A 15614-nucleotide genomic window follows, 5' to 3' on the forward strand; every position below is an offset into this window, starting at 1 on the left:
TGGTATTTGTAGCATTACATAGTATTTAAAAAGCTGTTGAGTGACATATTAAAATACCAATTATAAATAAGATTTAGTAACCTTTTGTATCTAGCTTTGACTAATTATACAAGATTCTGTGTGCCTGGAAAGTCATTGCTGATGGCAAACAAGGCAGCTGATAGAAGCTACTGCTATTTAATTTTCTACCTTAAACAAAACTTGCTGTAAGCAATTTCATCCTATACAGAGAAAGAGTCTCCATAAAAATTTAGCACATGGAATTTATCTTTCTTTAAAATTTCTAAGTAGTAACTTTGTATTAAATGCTAAACACTTATTTAAGGAGCAAATGATCAAAAGCTATATTTGCTTTCATGTAATAACATCATGTAATGAGGATTCCAATGCATGTTTGGAATAAGGGATATATATTACTGTACAGTATTGTAATTAAATGCACTGTAATGTAGGGCCACAAAAAGAAAGATGGAAAAGTTGTTTAAATTTTAATCTTCTGGACTTGAGCAAATCCACGTACTTAACAAACATCATACTTAAAGATTTTTCAGGCAAGACTAAACTCTGCAGCAAAGCAGGAGTGATAACTTACATAATGAAGTGGTCAGAATATGAAAGCAAAAGATAGCCTTCCTGCTCATAAGTTGGACTATTTGCAGTGCAGGGTGTCATGCATTCAACTCACATTCATGCACTGCATCCTTTACGCACACACAAACATTTGCTTCAGTGGGAGTTTTGCAAGAGGCTCCCCCCCCCCCAGTTGGAAAATAAGCTTTTGGATAGGAATATATATATATATATATTACCCGCTTGTCTTTGTATGCTAAATGGAAGCCTGTGTTCTGTTTCAGCAAGGAAGTGTATACTGCTCTGGACTCGGGAGATACTGGCTCCTGTGCAGCTTCTTTCTGGGAAACTGTGTTTAGTAAGATGTTCTTGAGAGTAAAAATGAAATACAAACTATGTTAGGTGAGCAGTAGCTGGTAAAGGAAGCCACATGGCCCGTTTGGCATCTCTTTTTGGAACTGTTCCAATTCAGATATACTTAATGGCATAAGCCAGAGTAAATTCCATTTTGTTTAAGAGCAGTGCAGCCAAGTTCCAAAGGGGAAATACAGAGAGCAGCATGATTAAAAGCAGAGAGGCAGTTGTATAGGTGAGTTCCAGACAGACTCACTGAAAAGTCGCATCAACCATCTATCTGATGCAGCATGGCTTCTTGACTCTTCTGTGCTGGCACCCAGGTGTTGTCCCCCAGAGTAACCCACAGGAACCCCAAGAGGAAACGTACTGAACCAGGAGACATATTGGAGAACAGAAAGCTCTCCAGAGAGCATTTTCTCAAGGGAGGCCTCAGGGGCAGCCCCAGCTACAGAAGGCTGAGGCTGTGTCAGAGGCTGGGAAACGTGTGTGCGCTCTGGCCTCTCAGCCACCATGGTACAAGCCAGGTGAGCGTTCTCTCGCCTCACAGACCTGTTGCATACGTGTAAGCTGGAGGGACCGGTCGCACAGTTTGGTTCCAAACACACAGTGTAAACCCCACATTACTCTCTATCTGTTTCCTGGAAAACAGTTGTGTCCTTTTCAAATGTTCGTTGAAAAGTTTATGTGTAGATTGTGGGTTTTGTGGATATTTATTCTAAATTACAAATAGCATAATTAAACTTTGCAGGTTGGGAGTTTACCATGTGACAGCACAAAGGTAGATGTAAGAAATGGGCAGGAATTTACAAATAATCTGCAAATGTAAATACCCAGCATAATGCATGCTCCTCATTGCCTGTACTGCAAACGTAAGTTACGTTAAAACTGCATCACTCCATTTGTTTTACAGAAATCACCTAAGAGGTGAAGTGCAACATTTTCTTAGCTTGATGGAACCTTATAAAGTGAATAGGATATAGTTCAAGACAGTAACCAAAAGCTCAGTGCAACCAAAACCACATGCCATTTGCATTTGGTTATAGACTGTACATTTTGGGTTTTCTGCCCCAGTTCTTGTTCCAGAGTGTAATTAGAGAAGCTGTGCTATGCCTTAGGGAATAATTCAAGGCTTGATACTGAAATAAATACTTGTTCCCCCATCTGAACTAAGCAGGTCTAAGAGTAAAATAGTCTAACTGCCAGCAGGATTACCCAAATAGGCGATAGTGGCAGCTGCTCTGTATACAATTGGATTTGCCTATACAGCAGGGGACTTCCAGGTTCCTAGAGTTTAGTGTTCCTCACAGAGCCCTCAGAGGTTGAAATCAGGTGCTTTGATAAGCAGAGAGAGGGGCTTACACAGGCTATGTCTGTATTATCAAGTTGTGCAGCGCAGGCAGCTGGTTCAGAGAACCTAACCGTAGACATCTCCACTTTAGTTTTGTCTGAAAAGAATTCAGTTTACGTGCTCTGAGACCATGCTGCAAAGCAAACCACAGCATAGTAAGTAGGGATGACCAAGAGATGTTATCCAAACTGTATACCCAGTGACTTTCTCAAGGCTTGTTGTCTCAAATCTGTTCAACATTGCAGGCAGAGCCCTTCTAACCCCCAGGTGAAGGCTTGGTTTTTGCCTGATGAGTGATTTAACTTTCTAGATGTCCTGAAATTAATCTTAAAGTTTGTACATTTTCCAGTTTGGAAAATAATGTTGCAAGGCTGGAGAGTTACCCGAGATGGTAGTTTAGGCTTTTAATGTTATGTGGTCTGTGGTGATGTTCTCCAGAAAAATATAGAAATAGGTGATGGAGGGACAGAATTTCACCCAGCTAACTTCTAGAGGTGCTAGGATGGTCACAGATTTGGGTACGGTCAGCTAGCATTGACTTCTGGACAGAGCCTGTGGGTAATAGAAAGGTTTGTCCCTGCCTTGTTCCCTGGCACAGGTGCTCCCCACAGGCTGTAAAAACCCATCAAAGTGATACGAAATGGCTTTCAGGAAAGATCTAAACTGTGCTGTAGGCTGTGAACTCTTGTCTCACTTTCACTTTGTAACAGGATTAAGACATAGGAATAGGATGGTGGAAGAAAGCTATCACTTCTTTTGCATTCACAGTATCTGTTTTTCAAGGATTTCTGCCCTCTGGCTTACCAGGGTGCCCTTTCATTAGCTCCATTTTAAGTTAAGGGTTTAATATTTATCTGTTCTTAAAGAGAAACTACTTGATAGCTGACAGCCTAAAAGCAGTAGCAATAAATAGCAGCAGTGAAGTCCATTTCTTCACAATAAATGCTTTGTACTGCCACTAACTTGTGCAGTCTAAACATAAATCAAGGTATCCAAGCACTGAGAAAGATGCTGTTTAATCCATGTGAGGCTCTTCTCTGCTTTAAGCCAAGGTTGAAACTGCAAAGTGTAAGACAGAATTGAGAAACTCTGTTTATCAACAACAATTTTGTAGCTTCATTTTCTACTATATTCATATAGTGAATATACTAGAAAATGGGCTCTGGGTTTGCATTTCCTTCTAGTCTTGTGCAGCAGGACGTTAAATAATAGCATTTGTGGTCTAATCTGCACTTTAATACGCTTTCTCCACTTGCTTAATTGTATTAATGGAAAGAGGAGGATGATCTTGTGGCGGGGACAGAGTACTGGAAGTCAGGTGATCTGGGTTATATTCAGAGTTCTGCCACAGGCTTCCTGTGCAGTCTGCTGTAATCAGGTTTGCTAATATATAAAATGAAGATAATGACATTTCCCCTCCTTACCAGGGTGTTGTGACACTTAATTCATTAATGTTTGTAAAGTGCTTTGTGCTCCTTGCTTCTAAATGTGCTCCTTACTGTAATAATGTCTTATGGATGGTATTAAATTTGAGAATAATGTTACTTTAGTGCCTGTGCATTTCAGTTGGCTGAAGTGTAGTAAAGACCATTATTTTCATGTATTTCATGTATTTTATGAGCTACTGGAATTTTTTAGATGACTTACTTGAAATTTAGCTAATATAGTTACAGTTATAAAATATACTATGTCAGTACTATGCCTGCTTATTTTTTTCTGTCCTTTCACTATGATGAAATATTTAGCAATCAGCAAGACTGTCTTGTTCAGACTAAAAGGAGGAAGAAAGAGTTTGGCATAAATACTCTAGCTGCTTGACTTCCAGCTCTGCTACTGAGCCTGCTCTCTACCCTGGTAAATCACAGGGTAGCTCTGTGTCCCAGTGCAAAATGCACTGAAAAATTGAGCAAGAAATTAAGTAAAAAATAAAAATAAAACAATAATCTGGGGATATGAAAATGGGGAGGTTTTGTATTTACCTAAATTGTAGCAGTACTACAGGACCGCAACTATATAATGTATGTAGTACAGTTAAAAACAAAACAAAAAATAGTTAACTTAGAAAATCTCTGAAGGTTCAGCAATGCAACTCCCAATAAATTCCCTACAAATCACACTGCTACATTTCTATATTGCACAGGAAAGTAACTCAGCTAAAATTCTCTTAATGTGCAATACAATATGTTTATTAAAGCAAATGAAAGTTGTGCATAGAAGTGAAAGTAGAATAAACTGCTGAGTTTTTCAAAAACAAAAGCAAGGGTATTATTAACGTTCATTGTGCATATCTGGATTTTTCAGAATGTAGTTCACTGAAGTTCTGCTCCCATATGAAATCAAATGCTTCTCAGACAATTGTAATACATAAAACTATCTGGGTTTAATAGCCAGGGATAATTACATCAGATGAAGAAAGGAATTACAAACTTACCATAAAGAGAAGGAATTCATTCAAGGCTGTGCAATGTTTGTCGGGCAGTAACCACGGTACTGGTACAGTACAAGAAAAAGCGTACATGTCCCCTTACAAGCACTGTCCAACATTAGATTAGTAGGAAGAAAGGAAAGCAGCTGACACTTACTATCATTATAAAAGTTCCCAGGAATTCTGAGAGGGCTTCTTTAACCAAGCTGTTCTTCAAGGCAAATTTCTCCTTTAAAGTCCTTTTGCTTTTCCGGCTCATTTTGGCTTCCTCTATTGCTCTGGTGCCCTACTTACAAATACACACAAAAAAATTGTTCTGTATTCGTCCTGCTTCAGCTGAACTTTGACACTTTTACTTATACATTGAAATATGAGATTTCATCTTGTACAGCCAGTGAAATCATCTGACTGCAGGCATTGACAGAACCAACTCAACATGCCCTAACAATTCATCATGAGTTTTCCATCCTGTGCCTTCTCTGAGTACACTTCTATTTATACTCGTTAGATAATACCAGTAAGTTCACAATCGGAACTCTTCTTTTTTTCTTGCAGCATAGATTAATTATTACCTTTCCTGCCATGTTACTTTCCTGGTAAAAAAAGAATAAAACATTTTTCCTGTCACCCTGATCAAAAAGAAAGGCAAAAAGAGAAACCACAAAGCAATGAAGCAAAATATGGTTGAAAATTTCTCTCTGACCTACATTGGGATTTAAACCATGTTACTATTGGCTGTCCAGAAACTTTTTCAAGGGGAGGTTGTAAAAGAGAGTGAATGCTTCTGAGAATGCTGTGCTCTACCCTGTAAACAAAAGCTCCTATCTTGTCACTTCTGAGGGATTTCGGTGGCCACTGAGGAATCTTACCTCGGTGTAGTATGTTGAATTTGCACAGTCACTCACTTTTTGGAGTAAATGCCTTGCTCTCCAGTGACCCACCCTGTTTACAAAAGAGCAACGAGGCAGAATAAATTAGGAATGTTTAATGAAATCTGCTTCAGTCCAGTGGCTCCCTATAATGCAGCATAGGCAAGTGAGGCACTCAGTGACTATTATGTGTCCAATATGTTTAGCTTAAAAGTGCATAGGTGCTACAATATGAAGCATTATATTATTATTTTCCATGGTCTTAAGATATGAAGTTGCTGAATATCTCAAAGAATTGGGCCTCCTAGAAAAAAATATTACACTTTTAATCTCTTAAATGTCTTGAATGGTTTTATTAGATGTAATATTGACTTGACTAACATGCTGTCTGGTTGATTTACAAGTATTTTCTGTTGTTTGACTTGACACCAAAATCTTAGCCCAGTTCTGGTAGATTATTCTGGCATGTATTGTAGATGCTCAGTGCCTTGGTTTGTATCTGTCCTAAACCTTTTTCACCTTGGTGGTAAATATGTTTAGGTCTGTCAGTACTGTTGTCTGCTATGAATAAGACAGAGCTTTACAGGACTGGGCAAATGGGCCACCTCTGTTATCCCATCAGTGCTCTTCCTTTGTCTCAAGCTAGGACCTGATGCATGTTCCCTGCACCTGTAGCCACCTTACCACCACTAGTTTCATCCCTTAACCACTCAGTTCACCCCCACCACCCAATTTTAATCCTTAACTACTTTCCTGTGTCCTTTTACTTACCTTTCTCTACCTGTACGTTCAAATACCTTTAGTTGATTCAGAAAATGCTGGCCTGTGGAAAGCCACATAGTTGATGATTTATGAGATGACTGCATCTTGTACTGGTGCTGCAAAAGCCACGGTGAGCACCTGTGCAGCAGCAGGCATGCTCTGTTGTAGGAGTGCTACCGGTCCTGCACTACAGGTCCCCACTTGCAGAGACAGCTGGGAGCTGCCTCTGGGAAGCCCCTGAAAATAGCCTGTGTATGGCAGTTTGAAAACCTTTACCCTACACCACTGCAAAACAAAGATATTAGTCACGACCTTAATTATCACAGCATGCTGAAGTATATGTTTATTATGTCTGTGAGAGAAGTCTTTCAGAATTATGTATACAGTAGAACTGAGGGAGGATGCTAGGGAGGCTATTCATTACAGCAGGAATGAGATAAACCACTTCCTCTCTCCCAGGAAAATGAGAAATAAATAAATACGTTTATGAAAGCAATTTTTAGTTGTTTGTCCATAGCAGTTCTTTCTCCTAGGCAGATGCAGGACTCGCTCACAAAGTAGTATGCAGATACCTCTTCATTTAGTCTCATAACAGGTGGGGAGGCATTAATGCTTTTTTCAGCTAACAGCAGGGCAATGTCAGAGACAGAAACCCCTACTCATTTGTCCAGATCATGCTGCCTTCCTTATAGCGATTTTCTGTCTTTACAGGGTGGAGACTGACACAAGTATGTATGTTTTACATTTGTTTTCTTCAGATTTTCTTCAATACTTTATAGAAATCATATGATACAACTCCATTAATAAGAACTGTGATGTTAAGTTACGCCAAAGGTCCTCCTCAGCTCCATAATCAGGTTCAAGTAGATGCTCTTAAGAACAGTGTACATAGGGGATGATTGCTCCCTTGGTAAATCCTTGCAGCTTTTGACAATTGGCAATTTAAAGTCACTGCTACACCTTGGAATAATTTTCAAATAGAAAAGGGGGCAGCACAGAAAATTTGAATTAAGTTTCTCCTTTTATTATATTCAGAAAGAGGTTGTAGAGACATTTCCCAAATCTAACAATTATGTACATAGCATTACAAGAAAGACAAGTAAAATGTAAAGATGAACACCATGAAAGTTTTGACCTTTCATTACTAACCCATGTGATCCATGCTGCATGTTACTGCCTTTTAGTCACGTGCAGTGGGCCACCTGGTTGAACAATGGAAAGAAAATACACTGTGATTACTGTTTTCTACTGATCTCCCTCACCTGGGCCTTGCTCCCAGAGTCATAATGGTACGGTTACTGGCAGTGCCACCCATAAATATTGACAGTTGTGGTGTCCATGGGAAGAAAATGCAGACATGCTTCAAAAATGGAAGTTGTATGTAAGCAAGGAGCATAGAAAGAGCATAAACTCTCTCATATTAAATGTAGAACCACAAAAGAGCTGACCAAAAAGATTTTAAGATTTTGCCAAGAATGTGGAAGTAATAATATAAACTTTTTCAAATTCCATCACCAGAGGAGTCCTGCAAGGGAGTAAGTAAAGCTATAGAGGATGAAAGTGTAGAAGAATCATTCAAGTTGTCTAACTCCAAAGCTAAAAAGCTAAAATAATTATTTGCCTTGCTAAAGAACCAAATGCTAGGTGGGCTGAGAATGAAGAACTGTCCTAAAATGAAGACTTCAAGAGAAATTTCTAAGTTAAACAGTAATTAATAGCTGGAGCTGTGCATTGTTTTCGCCAAGGGATTCAAATGCTCAGCTACTGAAGTGCTAGTGGGTTGTTTTTTGCTGAACCTGATCCTAATGCCAGCAAAATAGAACATAGGAAACGTACCACTGATCCACTGGTCTTTCCAAAGAGTCCTCCAAGGGTGATCATGGGAACAACAAAACTGTCAATGTGACTTCTATGCCAGGAAAATTAGATGAACTGTTGTAAAGAATAAAATCAATAGACGCACAGATAAAGCTCTGTAGAAGCATCAAGTGGATTCTGTTAAGGGAGGCTATGCCTCACAAATCTATTGGCATTCTTTAAAGACATCAAAAAGCACGTTATTATTGTTCATGCATGAACATATGATCAGTGTAACCTTAGATCGCAAGACTAAGACCCTTGAGACCCTTACCCCAAGTCAATCTGGACCAAACTATTTCTTCTCTTCACCTGGATTCAAGCAGAGCAGGAATTCACACAGTGTATATAACCTAACCTTTTTTATAGTAATCTTCACTCCTATAGAAATAGCAAAGTGGAGAATAATGCACATAGCTCCCACAGTTTAACTCCCATGGGTAACAGTATATACTGTACTGAATTTTTAATAGCACATTATTCAGAGTATCACATAAATTGTTATTACTGATGTAATAAAACCTAAACCAACACAGCTGGAGAGACCAAGGCTATAAATATACCATATATTTTTTTGTATTGTAATAATATGGGCCAAATTATTTTTAAGTCTAAATCTGCTGATTTTAGTTGAAATAGTCAAAATCTGAATGTGTGTATCTACTGTACTTCATATACCTGGTCAAATGCCTTTGCTTGATTTATATTTATGCTTTCATACAGAAACTGCTGCATGGTCCTTAAAGGACATTCTCTGTTTTATGGATTGATCCTGCTGCTGGGGAACTCAAAGGAAAAAATTTAGGTAAGGAAGATCTGAACACACTGTAATTCAGCATTCTAAGCTTTTTGAGTACATAAAACCCCCATTTCTTTATTTCTTGTGTTTTCTGATCATCCTTCTGTCTCTGCTGTAGTCCCTGGTGAAAAAGCGTTCACGGGGGCAAACATCTGCAACATGCAGCTCAGGTCTAGCTGAGCTCACCTTGGAAGAGGGGCAGGACACACGAGGTGACCCGAGAATTTCTTTGTTCTTTCTTCTCTGTTTCTGTGATCTCAGTATCCAGATAAAACATTTCCAGATCATGAATGAGATCAAAACCACACCACACATACATGTTTCAAGTTTTTTGCCAGTAATCTTTAAGGCCTGATTCAAAGGTTGTTGAAGTCCACTGTTGCTGACACTGATTTCAGGGAGAATTAAATTGGATTTTCTCTAAAGCAGGACCCAAAACTTTTCTTTGTTCTTGATTGGCTGGGCACACAATCAGGCCTCAGTGCATAACTGATGTTACTACACATATATATTTTACATATAGTCATATAATTGATGATAGTAAATTTTAAAATTTCTTGTACAGACACGTCTGTGTATAATGTAGGCCCTGAGAGTTTCCAAGCTGCTTTAATCTCTGCGATAGCCATGCTGGCGTAGTGGGGCACAGATAACATTCCACACCAAAGGGCTCTATGACAGGACTGTCAGTGCTGGCAAAACGTGAAAGTGTTAGGGAAACGCTGTACAGATGGTTATGTGCACCAGTGTTATCTGCTGCGTTAGGCTGTGCTTCCTTCTGAATGTGCTGGATACTGTTCTAGCTTATCTGGTAGGTTACAGCATGGGCAGGTCTGACTTTCCAAATGCATCCTGAAAAAGACTGTTTCAGTACAAGAAGAATTTTGCCTTTAAGGAATAGATCAATTTGGTACAGACAAATGTTTTGTTGTAGCTGATTCCCAGCTCTTTTTCTGCATATTCTGTTTTCTCGAACAGTGAATGTACACAAGAAGTAAATGTAAGGGAAGATTATTGACAGCATGTTCTAATTTTAAAGTAACTCTTTCCTTTTCTGAATTCTTTATAGAAAGCCCTCAGAACAGATCAAAATTTTAAATTCAGCTTTACTATTAAAAACAAAGGATATCTTGGTAAATATATGTATGCAGCATGAAGAAAACCTCAAAGTACATCCAATGGGCTTTGCAGTGTCTAAGCCCTATGTTTTCTTAACCCGAATGAGATACATTGTCAAACCCTTTCATCTTTCTACAGTGCACAGATTCGCTATAGCAATAGGCACCTCAAAACTTCTTATGGCTACCTGTAGGGTTGTGATGAGCAGGAGACCTGAGCCTACCTAATTAATAAAAGAGATTTAACATGAAAGCCGAAGACAATGACAGATATGACTCCACTGACACACAAAGGCCAAGTAGCCTATTTGGCAAACAAATAGATGTAGTTATACAGGACAGCCCATTCACGGTTCTGAAACCTAATTACCATCAGGAAAGTGACAGTGTTTCCCGCATCTGACTTGCTAGCCCACCTACCTTCAGCTGTCTCCCACTCAAGGCAGCCCATCAAGGATGCCATCCAGCCATGTTTTGACTCTCTGTTGGAGAAGTATTTTCTGTAAGAGCTGCTGTTCCTGGTGCTTTGTCCCCTCTCTCCCACAAGAAGAGTGTTTATTTTGCCTCCATGCTTCAAACACTCATCCCTTGTCCTTTAGTAGGTGAGGTGCCAGTCTGCCTGTTTTTCATTCTTTTAATTCCCTTTCATTCAGAATGATTGATATTTGACTGTTAAAATCCTCTGTCTTTCCAGAAACATGAGCTTTGTTTCTGGGGTTCCTTTTACATATTAAATATTAACAATATAGATGATAAATTTATCTCAGGCTCCTGTATAAGAATATTGGATTGCCAGGCCCAGTTCCTTTGGAACTCCCCAGTCAAGATTTTTTTTGTCGAAAACAAATTGTTCTGAGGTTCATAGCAGAGCCTTTATAGGGTGTATTTAGGAACAGACCCAAGCAGCAATCTTTTGTTACTTCTCTGCAGTATCTATATTCATTAAGGTAATGAAGCTATTAATTGAATATGTAAGTTCAGGTTAATTAAATATAAGACTTATTTCTTTAGTTTAAAGGGTAATAATAAAAAATTTAAACTTGCAAACCAGATCACACATTTAGTGATGATAAATGTGATCTGGAAAGTGCAATGTTCCAATATGAATCAGTTAATTGCATCCATTCATTAGGTGATATACATTAGCAGAAGGTCAATTCATTTGAGACTTGATGTGTTTTACAAAGAATAAGTTCAAACAGGTAAATTGGAGAGAAATTCAGTATAGAAACTCCACAACCAAGAGCACATTGGCTGTAACATCTCAGTTAGCCACACATGTTCTTTCGGTACTCCTGAGGCACTGCCACTCACTGCCATGTAGACTCTGCGGGTGAAGACGGGTGCTATTTTGCAGAGACTGGGCTAAACCACCCCATGGCTGTGTGTTGCTGCGCATCGCTGTGCGCAGGGTGGTGACCAGCCGAGGAGCAGCTGTGAGCTGGATGGTCTCAGGAAGTCTTCAGACTAAAGGAGTTTCTCCTCAGGCTCACTCCGTAACAGGCAAAACCAGCCTTCTGCACAACAGTCTAGTGAGGGACATGTTACATTTCAACTGTCAACCATAATACTAATTTTTGAAACTGGCCCGATTATAAAGTGAGTCAAACACTGACAGTCTTTCCAAGCATATTCTGCTTTATCGCTGTCACTGAATTGTTTGTGGCTTCCTTAAATTCGAGTTTCAATTTAGGACTGAATTTACCATAGCAGCAATTAACAGTTCTACTGGGTATTAAATGGTCACAGGTAAGAAAACTAATCCATTTGACTCATTTTTAGGAAAAATTATGTTAAATCAAGTTTTCTTCATTAGCCGTTCCTGCATTTTCAGTAATAAAAATGGTTGTTCTTCATATCAGCATTTATTTTATTTTTTATGTTAAAGGTAATGTAGAAATAAGGAAAATAAAAGTAGATTTTCTTTTGTTTCTTTAGAACTGAAAATATATCCAGACTGATTCTTAAACAATTATTAATAAGATTTATAATATTAAGACAATTCACTGAGATATTTGAAAAATTTCTGAAATAATATAGGATTTTATAGTCTTGTGGGTGTTGCTTTACAGATAATATTGTTTATGTGTATAACTATTTTTATCATATATGTAAGGTATATGTATAAAATAGCTTTGTGTGGAGCAAGGACTGATACCATCCAGCACACAATTTAAGGGCCATAATTCTTAAGACATTTCAGACAGTGAGCCTCTTTCAAGTGATCAGGCTTAGAGACATTTAGAGAATTGATTCAATTAACCTAGAGGAAAAAAGTGCTATAATGTGTGATTTATGTTTGCAGATAAATTAAAATACAAGTATCTCCTGAAGAGCATTTGCTGCCATCATGGTCAGTAATGAAAATAGCAGGCAATTAAAATAGGACACCTGAGGCTGAAGCTTTTACTGTATATATCAGAAAATGAAGTTCAGATTTTGTAAGTAGAAATCTGAGCTGAAAAATAACTTAGTGGAAGTTTCTCTTTGGTCCCTATTTTTCTTCCAAAAGTAATTTCTTAAGCACTTAAGAAATAGGAAAGGACATTTACTGAGGCAGGAGGCAAAGGGTACAGAGGAGTAAGCTCTCTCAATCAATACTGAATTTGTATGATGAACCACGGATATCCTTGCTAAATGGTAGCATGACAGCTGAGAGAAATATATATAAAAAAAAGCTTATGGGTCAGATTGAAATCACTTTGGGGCAGGTTTTGAAGTTGATCTTGAAATGAATCACTGGAAGTGTCTGACAGAATGATGTGATTCAGTTCCTTCATGTGTGTGACAAAGTGCTTAGAGTCTGGAGCTCACTAAGGAGCATAAGAATTATTCACAGATTTGAAGTAGTAAGAACAAAGATCTCTGTTTGTTGGAGTTGCTGTAGCCACTGTCCATTGCAGTGGTGTATCAGGATATGCTTTGGTACAGCTAGTCTGCCCAAAAGAGGTATTAAAGATACAAATAGTTTCACCCAGTCCTCTGGTTTCAGGTCTTCCTTTAGGCAATGAGGACACAGTAGTATAGAGCAGAAAAATACCAGTACTCTGACTGAGCAACCCTGGAACGCCTTAATTACATCTGCATTGTCTTCAACATCACACCTCTGTCTTTTGCAACCTGTCTAGCTACCAAAGGTCCTGTTTCCATCAAATGATGTGTGTGTATAAGCAAGGTCCCTGTCCTTGTGTATAAATAATACCAGTTGCTGGGAGCGGGTGGAGAAATCGAGACTTGTAAATGAAACAAAGGTATTTCTTCAAATTATATATTCAGATTGATCTAAAAAAAACCACAACACTCTTCAGGAATTATTTTCATCTTGGCTATATACTAGCCTAAGTTCTAACACTGAAGTAAGAAACAGAGTCACTTGGTTGTTCTTCATTTTTTGACAGCCATTTCTTCACAAAGTGTGAAGACAGTAATATCCTTGTCATTACAATCTGAAACAGAACATATTTGTTTCCTAATTTGCTGTCTAAGTAGGAGTTTAATTAAAACTCATTCATGTGAGAGAAAATAAACCAGTCTGACTTAACTGCCAGTTGATTTAGTATCGCCGGTTCACAAAAAACCCCCCATAAACTACAGGACTGCAATAACAATAAGTGGTTTCTCTGCGTACATAGGTGTTTAGGGACCACAGAACTCAGGCTGAACCTGGGGTATTGTTTCTGTTCTTTCTCTTCTTGGCAATTGTTGGACTTGCTTCTTTTTCTTTCACAATTAATTAGTTTACTTCTGTATTCATTGTTATTACTGAGTTATTGTCCTGACGTTCAAGGCAATAAGGGTAGTAATCCCTTCCACAAAGAAATGGCATTAAATATTAAATACACAGCATTACAGACCTTGCTCCCAGTTCTGTTTGGCAAAGTTGCTGTTGTAGTTGATGAGGACCCACTTGTGCTCTTGGCACTAAGGCCTACATCTTTGTCTTCCCAGATGGTGGAAGAGGAACTGCGGTTGGTCACCTGCTGTCGGGAAGAGCAATGGCACACGTCCGCCATGTTCTTCTGTGGACCTTCCTGTGGCTGGCTGCAGCCCAGGAGCCTGCAGCGTGGTAAGTGCAGTACCATTCTCCACTTGGGGAATGCAAACGAGGCGTAGGTAGCTGTTAGTCTAAAGGTGGTTGGCTCTGCTTTTGCAAACTGGATTGCTTTTAGATGTAAGAGAAGTGTGGTTTGTACAAGTAGTTGATGGATGTTGCTTGCGCAGCTCCCGATTATGTGGGTTTGAACTGCACCTCCACATGCACTGGAATCCTTTCTCACCAAAATCTTCTGAACTTCATTGCCTGGATTTAATAATGAAACTGTTACACAGTTTCCTCGTTCCTGAAACTTGTTTAAATGCAGTCCCCTTTTGAAGGAGAACATCCCCACTCTGATTTATTTTAAAACAGCTTTTAGAAGATGTCATCCATGTGATGAAGTGTTAGGTCTGTGTTGCCAGTGTGCCATTAAAAATTGAATTTCTGACGTTTAAAAGTCTCACTCATCCCAAGTGTCACAGTTTGACAGCTCTGCATGTCACATTACAGCACAGGATTATGGATCCATTTCCTCTGTCAGGGGAAAAGAAAAAAAAGATGAAAAATGAGAGAAAGCAAAATCTGCAGTCTCCTGCTTCATTATTGAGCTGGAAATTTACAGAAGTATGCATGTTAACCCTGAAATTACTTAAATGGCACTCTGTATCTTGTGCTGCCTGTCTGTGCAGAAGCAACCTTTGTCCTTTGCTTCTGTACAAACACTAAGAGAATGTTGGGACAGTCTTTTCAATTGTCCGCAAACTTGTAAAACATGGAGCAAGGAATATCTATGGAATCAACAAACGGATAATGTAACAAATCAAAACATGGCTAGATCCTGTTGTTTATTCTTGACTAGGTCAATAAAAAGGTCATGTGGTATATTTCTTGCTGCTTTGTTTTGCCAACTTTAGACGTCTGTATGCTTTGGTGTCCTTTCTCTGTTTATCTGCAATGTGATAACTTCAGACAGGACATCTGATCAGTTTAAAAATGTTGGGAGTGTTTGCATCAGTAAGCAAAACTTTATCGATTTTGCCTAAAGTAACAAAAATGGTCTGGGCTTCATATGTTTTCTGCCTAGAAGTCTCGACCAGAGAGAGTATAGGGCTTTGACCATAAATTTCTGAGGTCCGTCAGCCCAGTCAGGACGCAAGCTCAACCATCTGCTGTTTCATCCAACAAGCTAGGACAGATGTCCACCGCACATGCGCTGTTTGCTGCACATGTGATGAGTTTGAGACAGTGAGTAGTGGATCTGGCTCTGTCTGGCTGCTGACTTCCCAGCAACCCACTGTATGGCATGCCCAACCTCTTGCATGATGTGGCCTCCTACTAAGAGGGCCCCCAGAAAAATAATAGCTGGGAAAAGGTGGCTGTTCCTTGAACAATTTTTTCTGCCCCTTAGGTCGCTTCCTTTTGCAAAGAGCTTTCAAGAAAAGAGAAAGCCACATCTGGGCTGCAGGACCTGCA

The 15614-nt window shown here is 39.0% G+C and overlaps 1 protein-coding gene across 1 annotated transcript in view; it reads right to left on the reverse strand.

The window, feature by feature from the left end:
- The window catches only part of AQP9 (aquaporin 9), a 29240-nt gene extending 24055 nt beyond the window's left edge, over nt 1-5185 (reverse strand). The window contains exon 1 of the mRNA XM_010305430.2: nt 4858-5185. Within this exon, the coding sequence (XP_010303732.1) occupies nt 4858-4959 (102 nt within the window). The 5' untranslated portion in view covers nt 4960-5185. The remainder of the gene's footprint in view (nt 1-4857) is intronic.
- Nucleotides 5186-15614: the final 10429 nt, after the last annotated feature.

The sequence above is a fragment of the Balearica regulorum genome, chromosome 12 (assembly GCF_011004875.1).
Source record: "Balearica regulorum gibbericeps isolate bBalReg1 chromosome 12, bBalReg1.pri, whole genome shotgun sequence".
In the NCBI taxonomy this organism is placed as follows: domain Eukaryota; kingdom Metazoa; phylum Chordata; class Aves; order Gruiformes; family Gruidae; genus Balearica; species Balearica regulorum.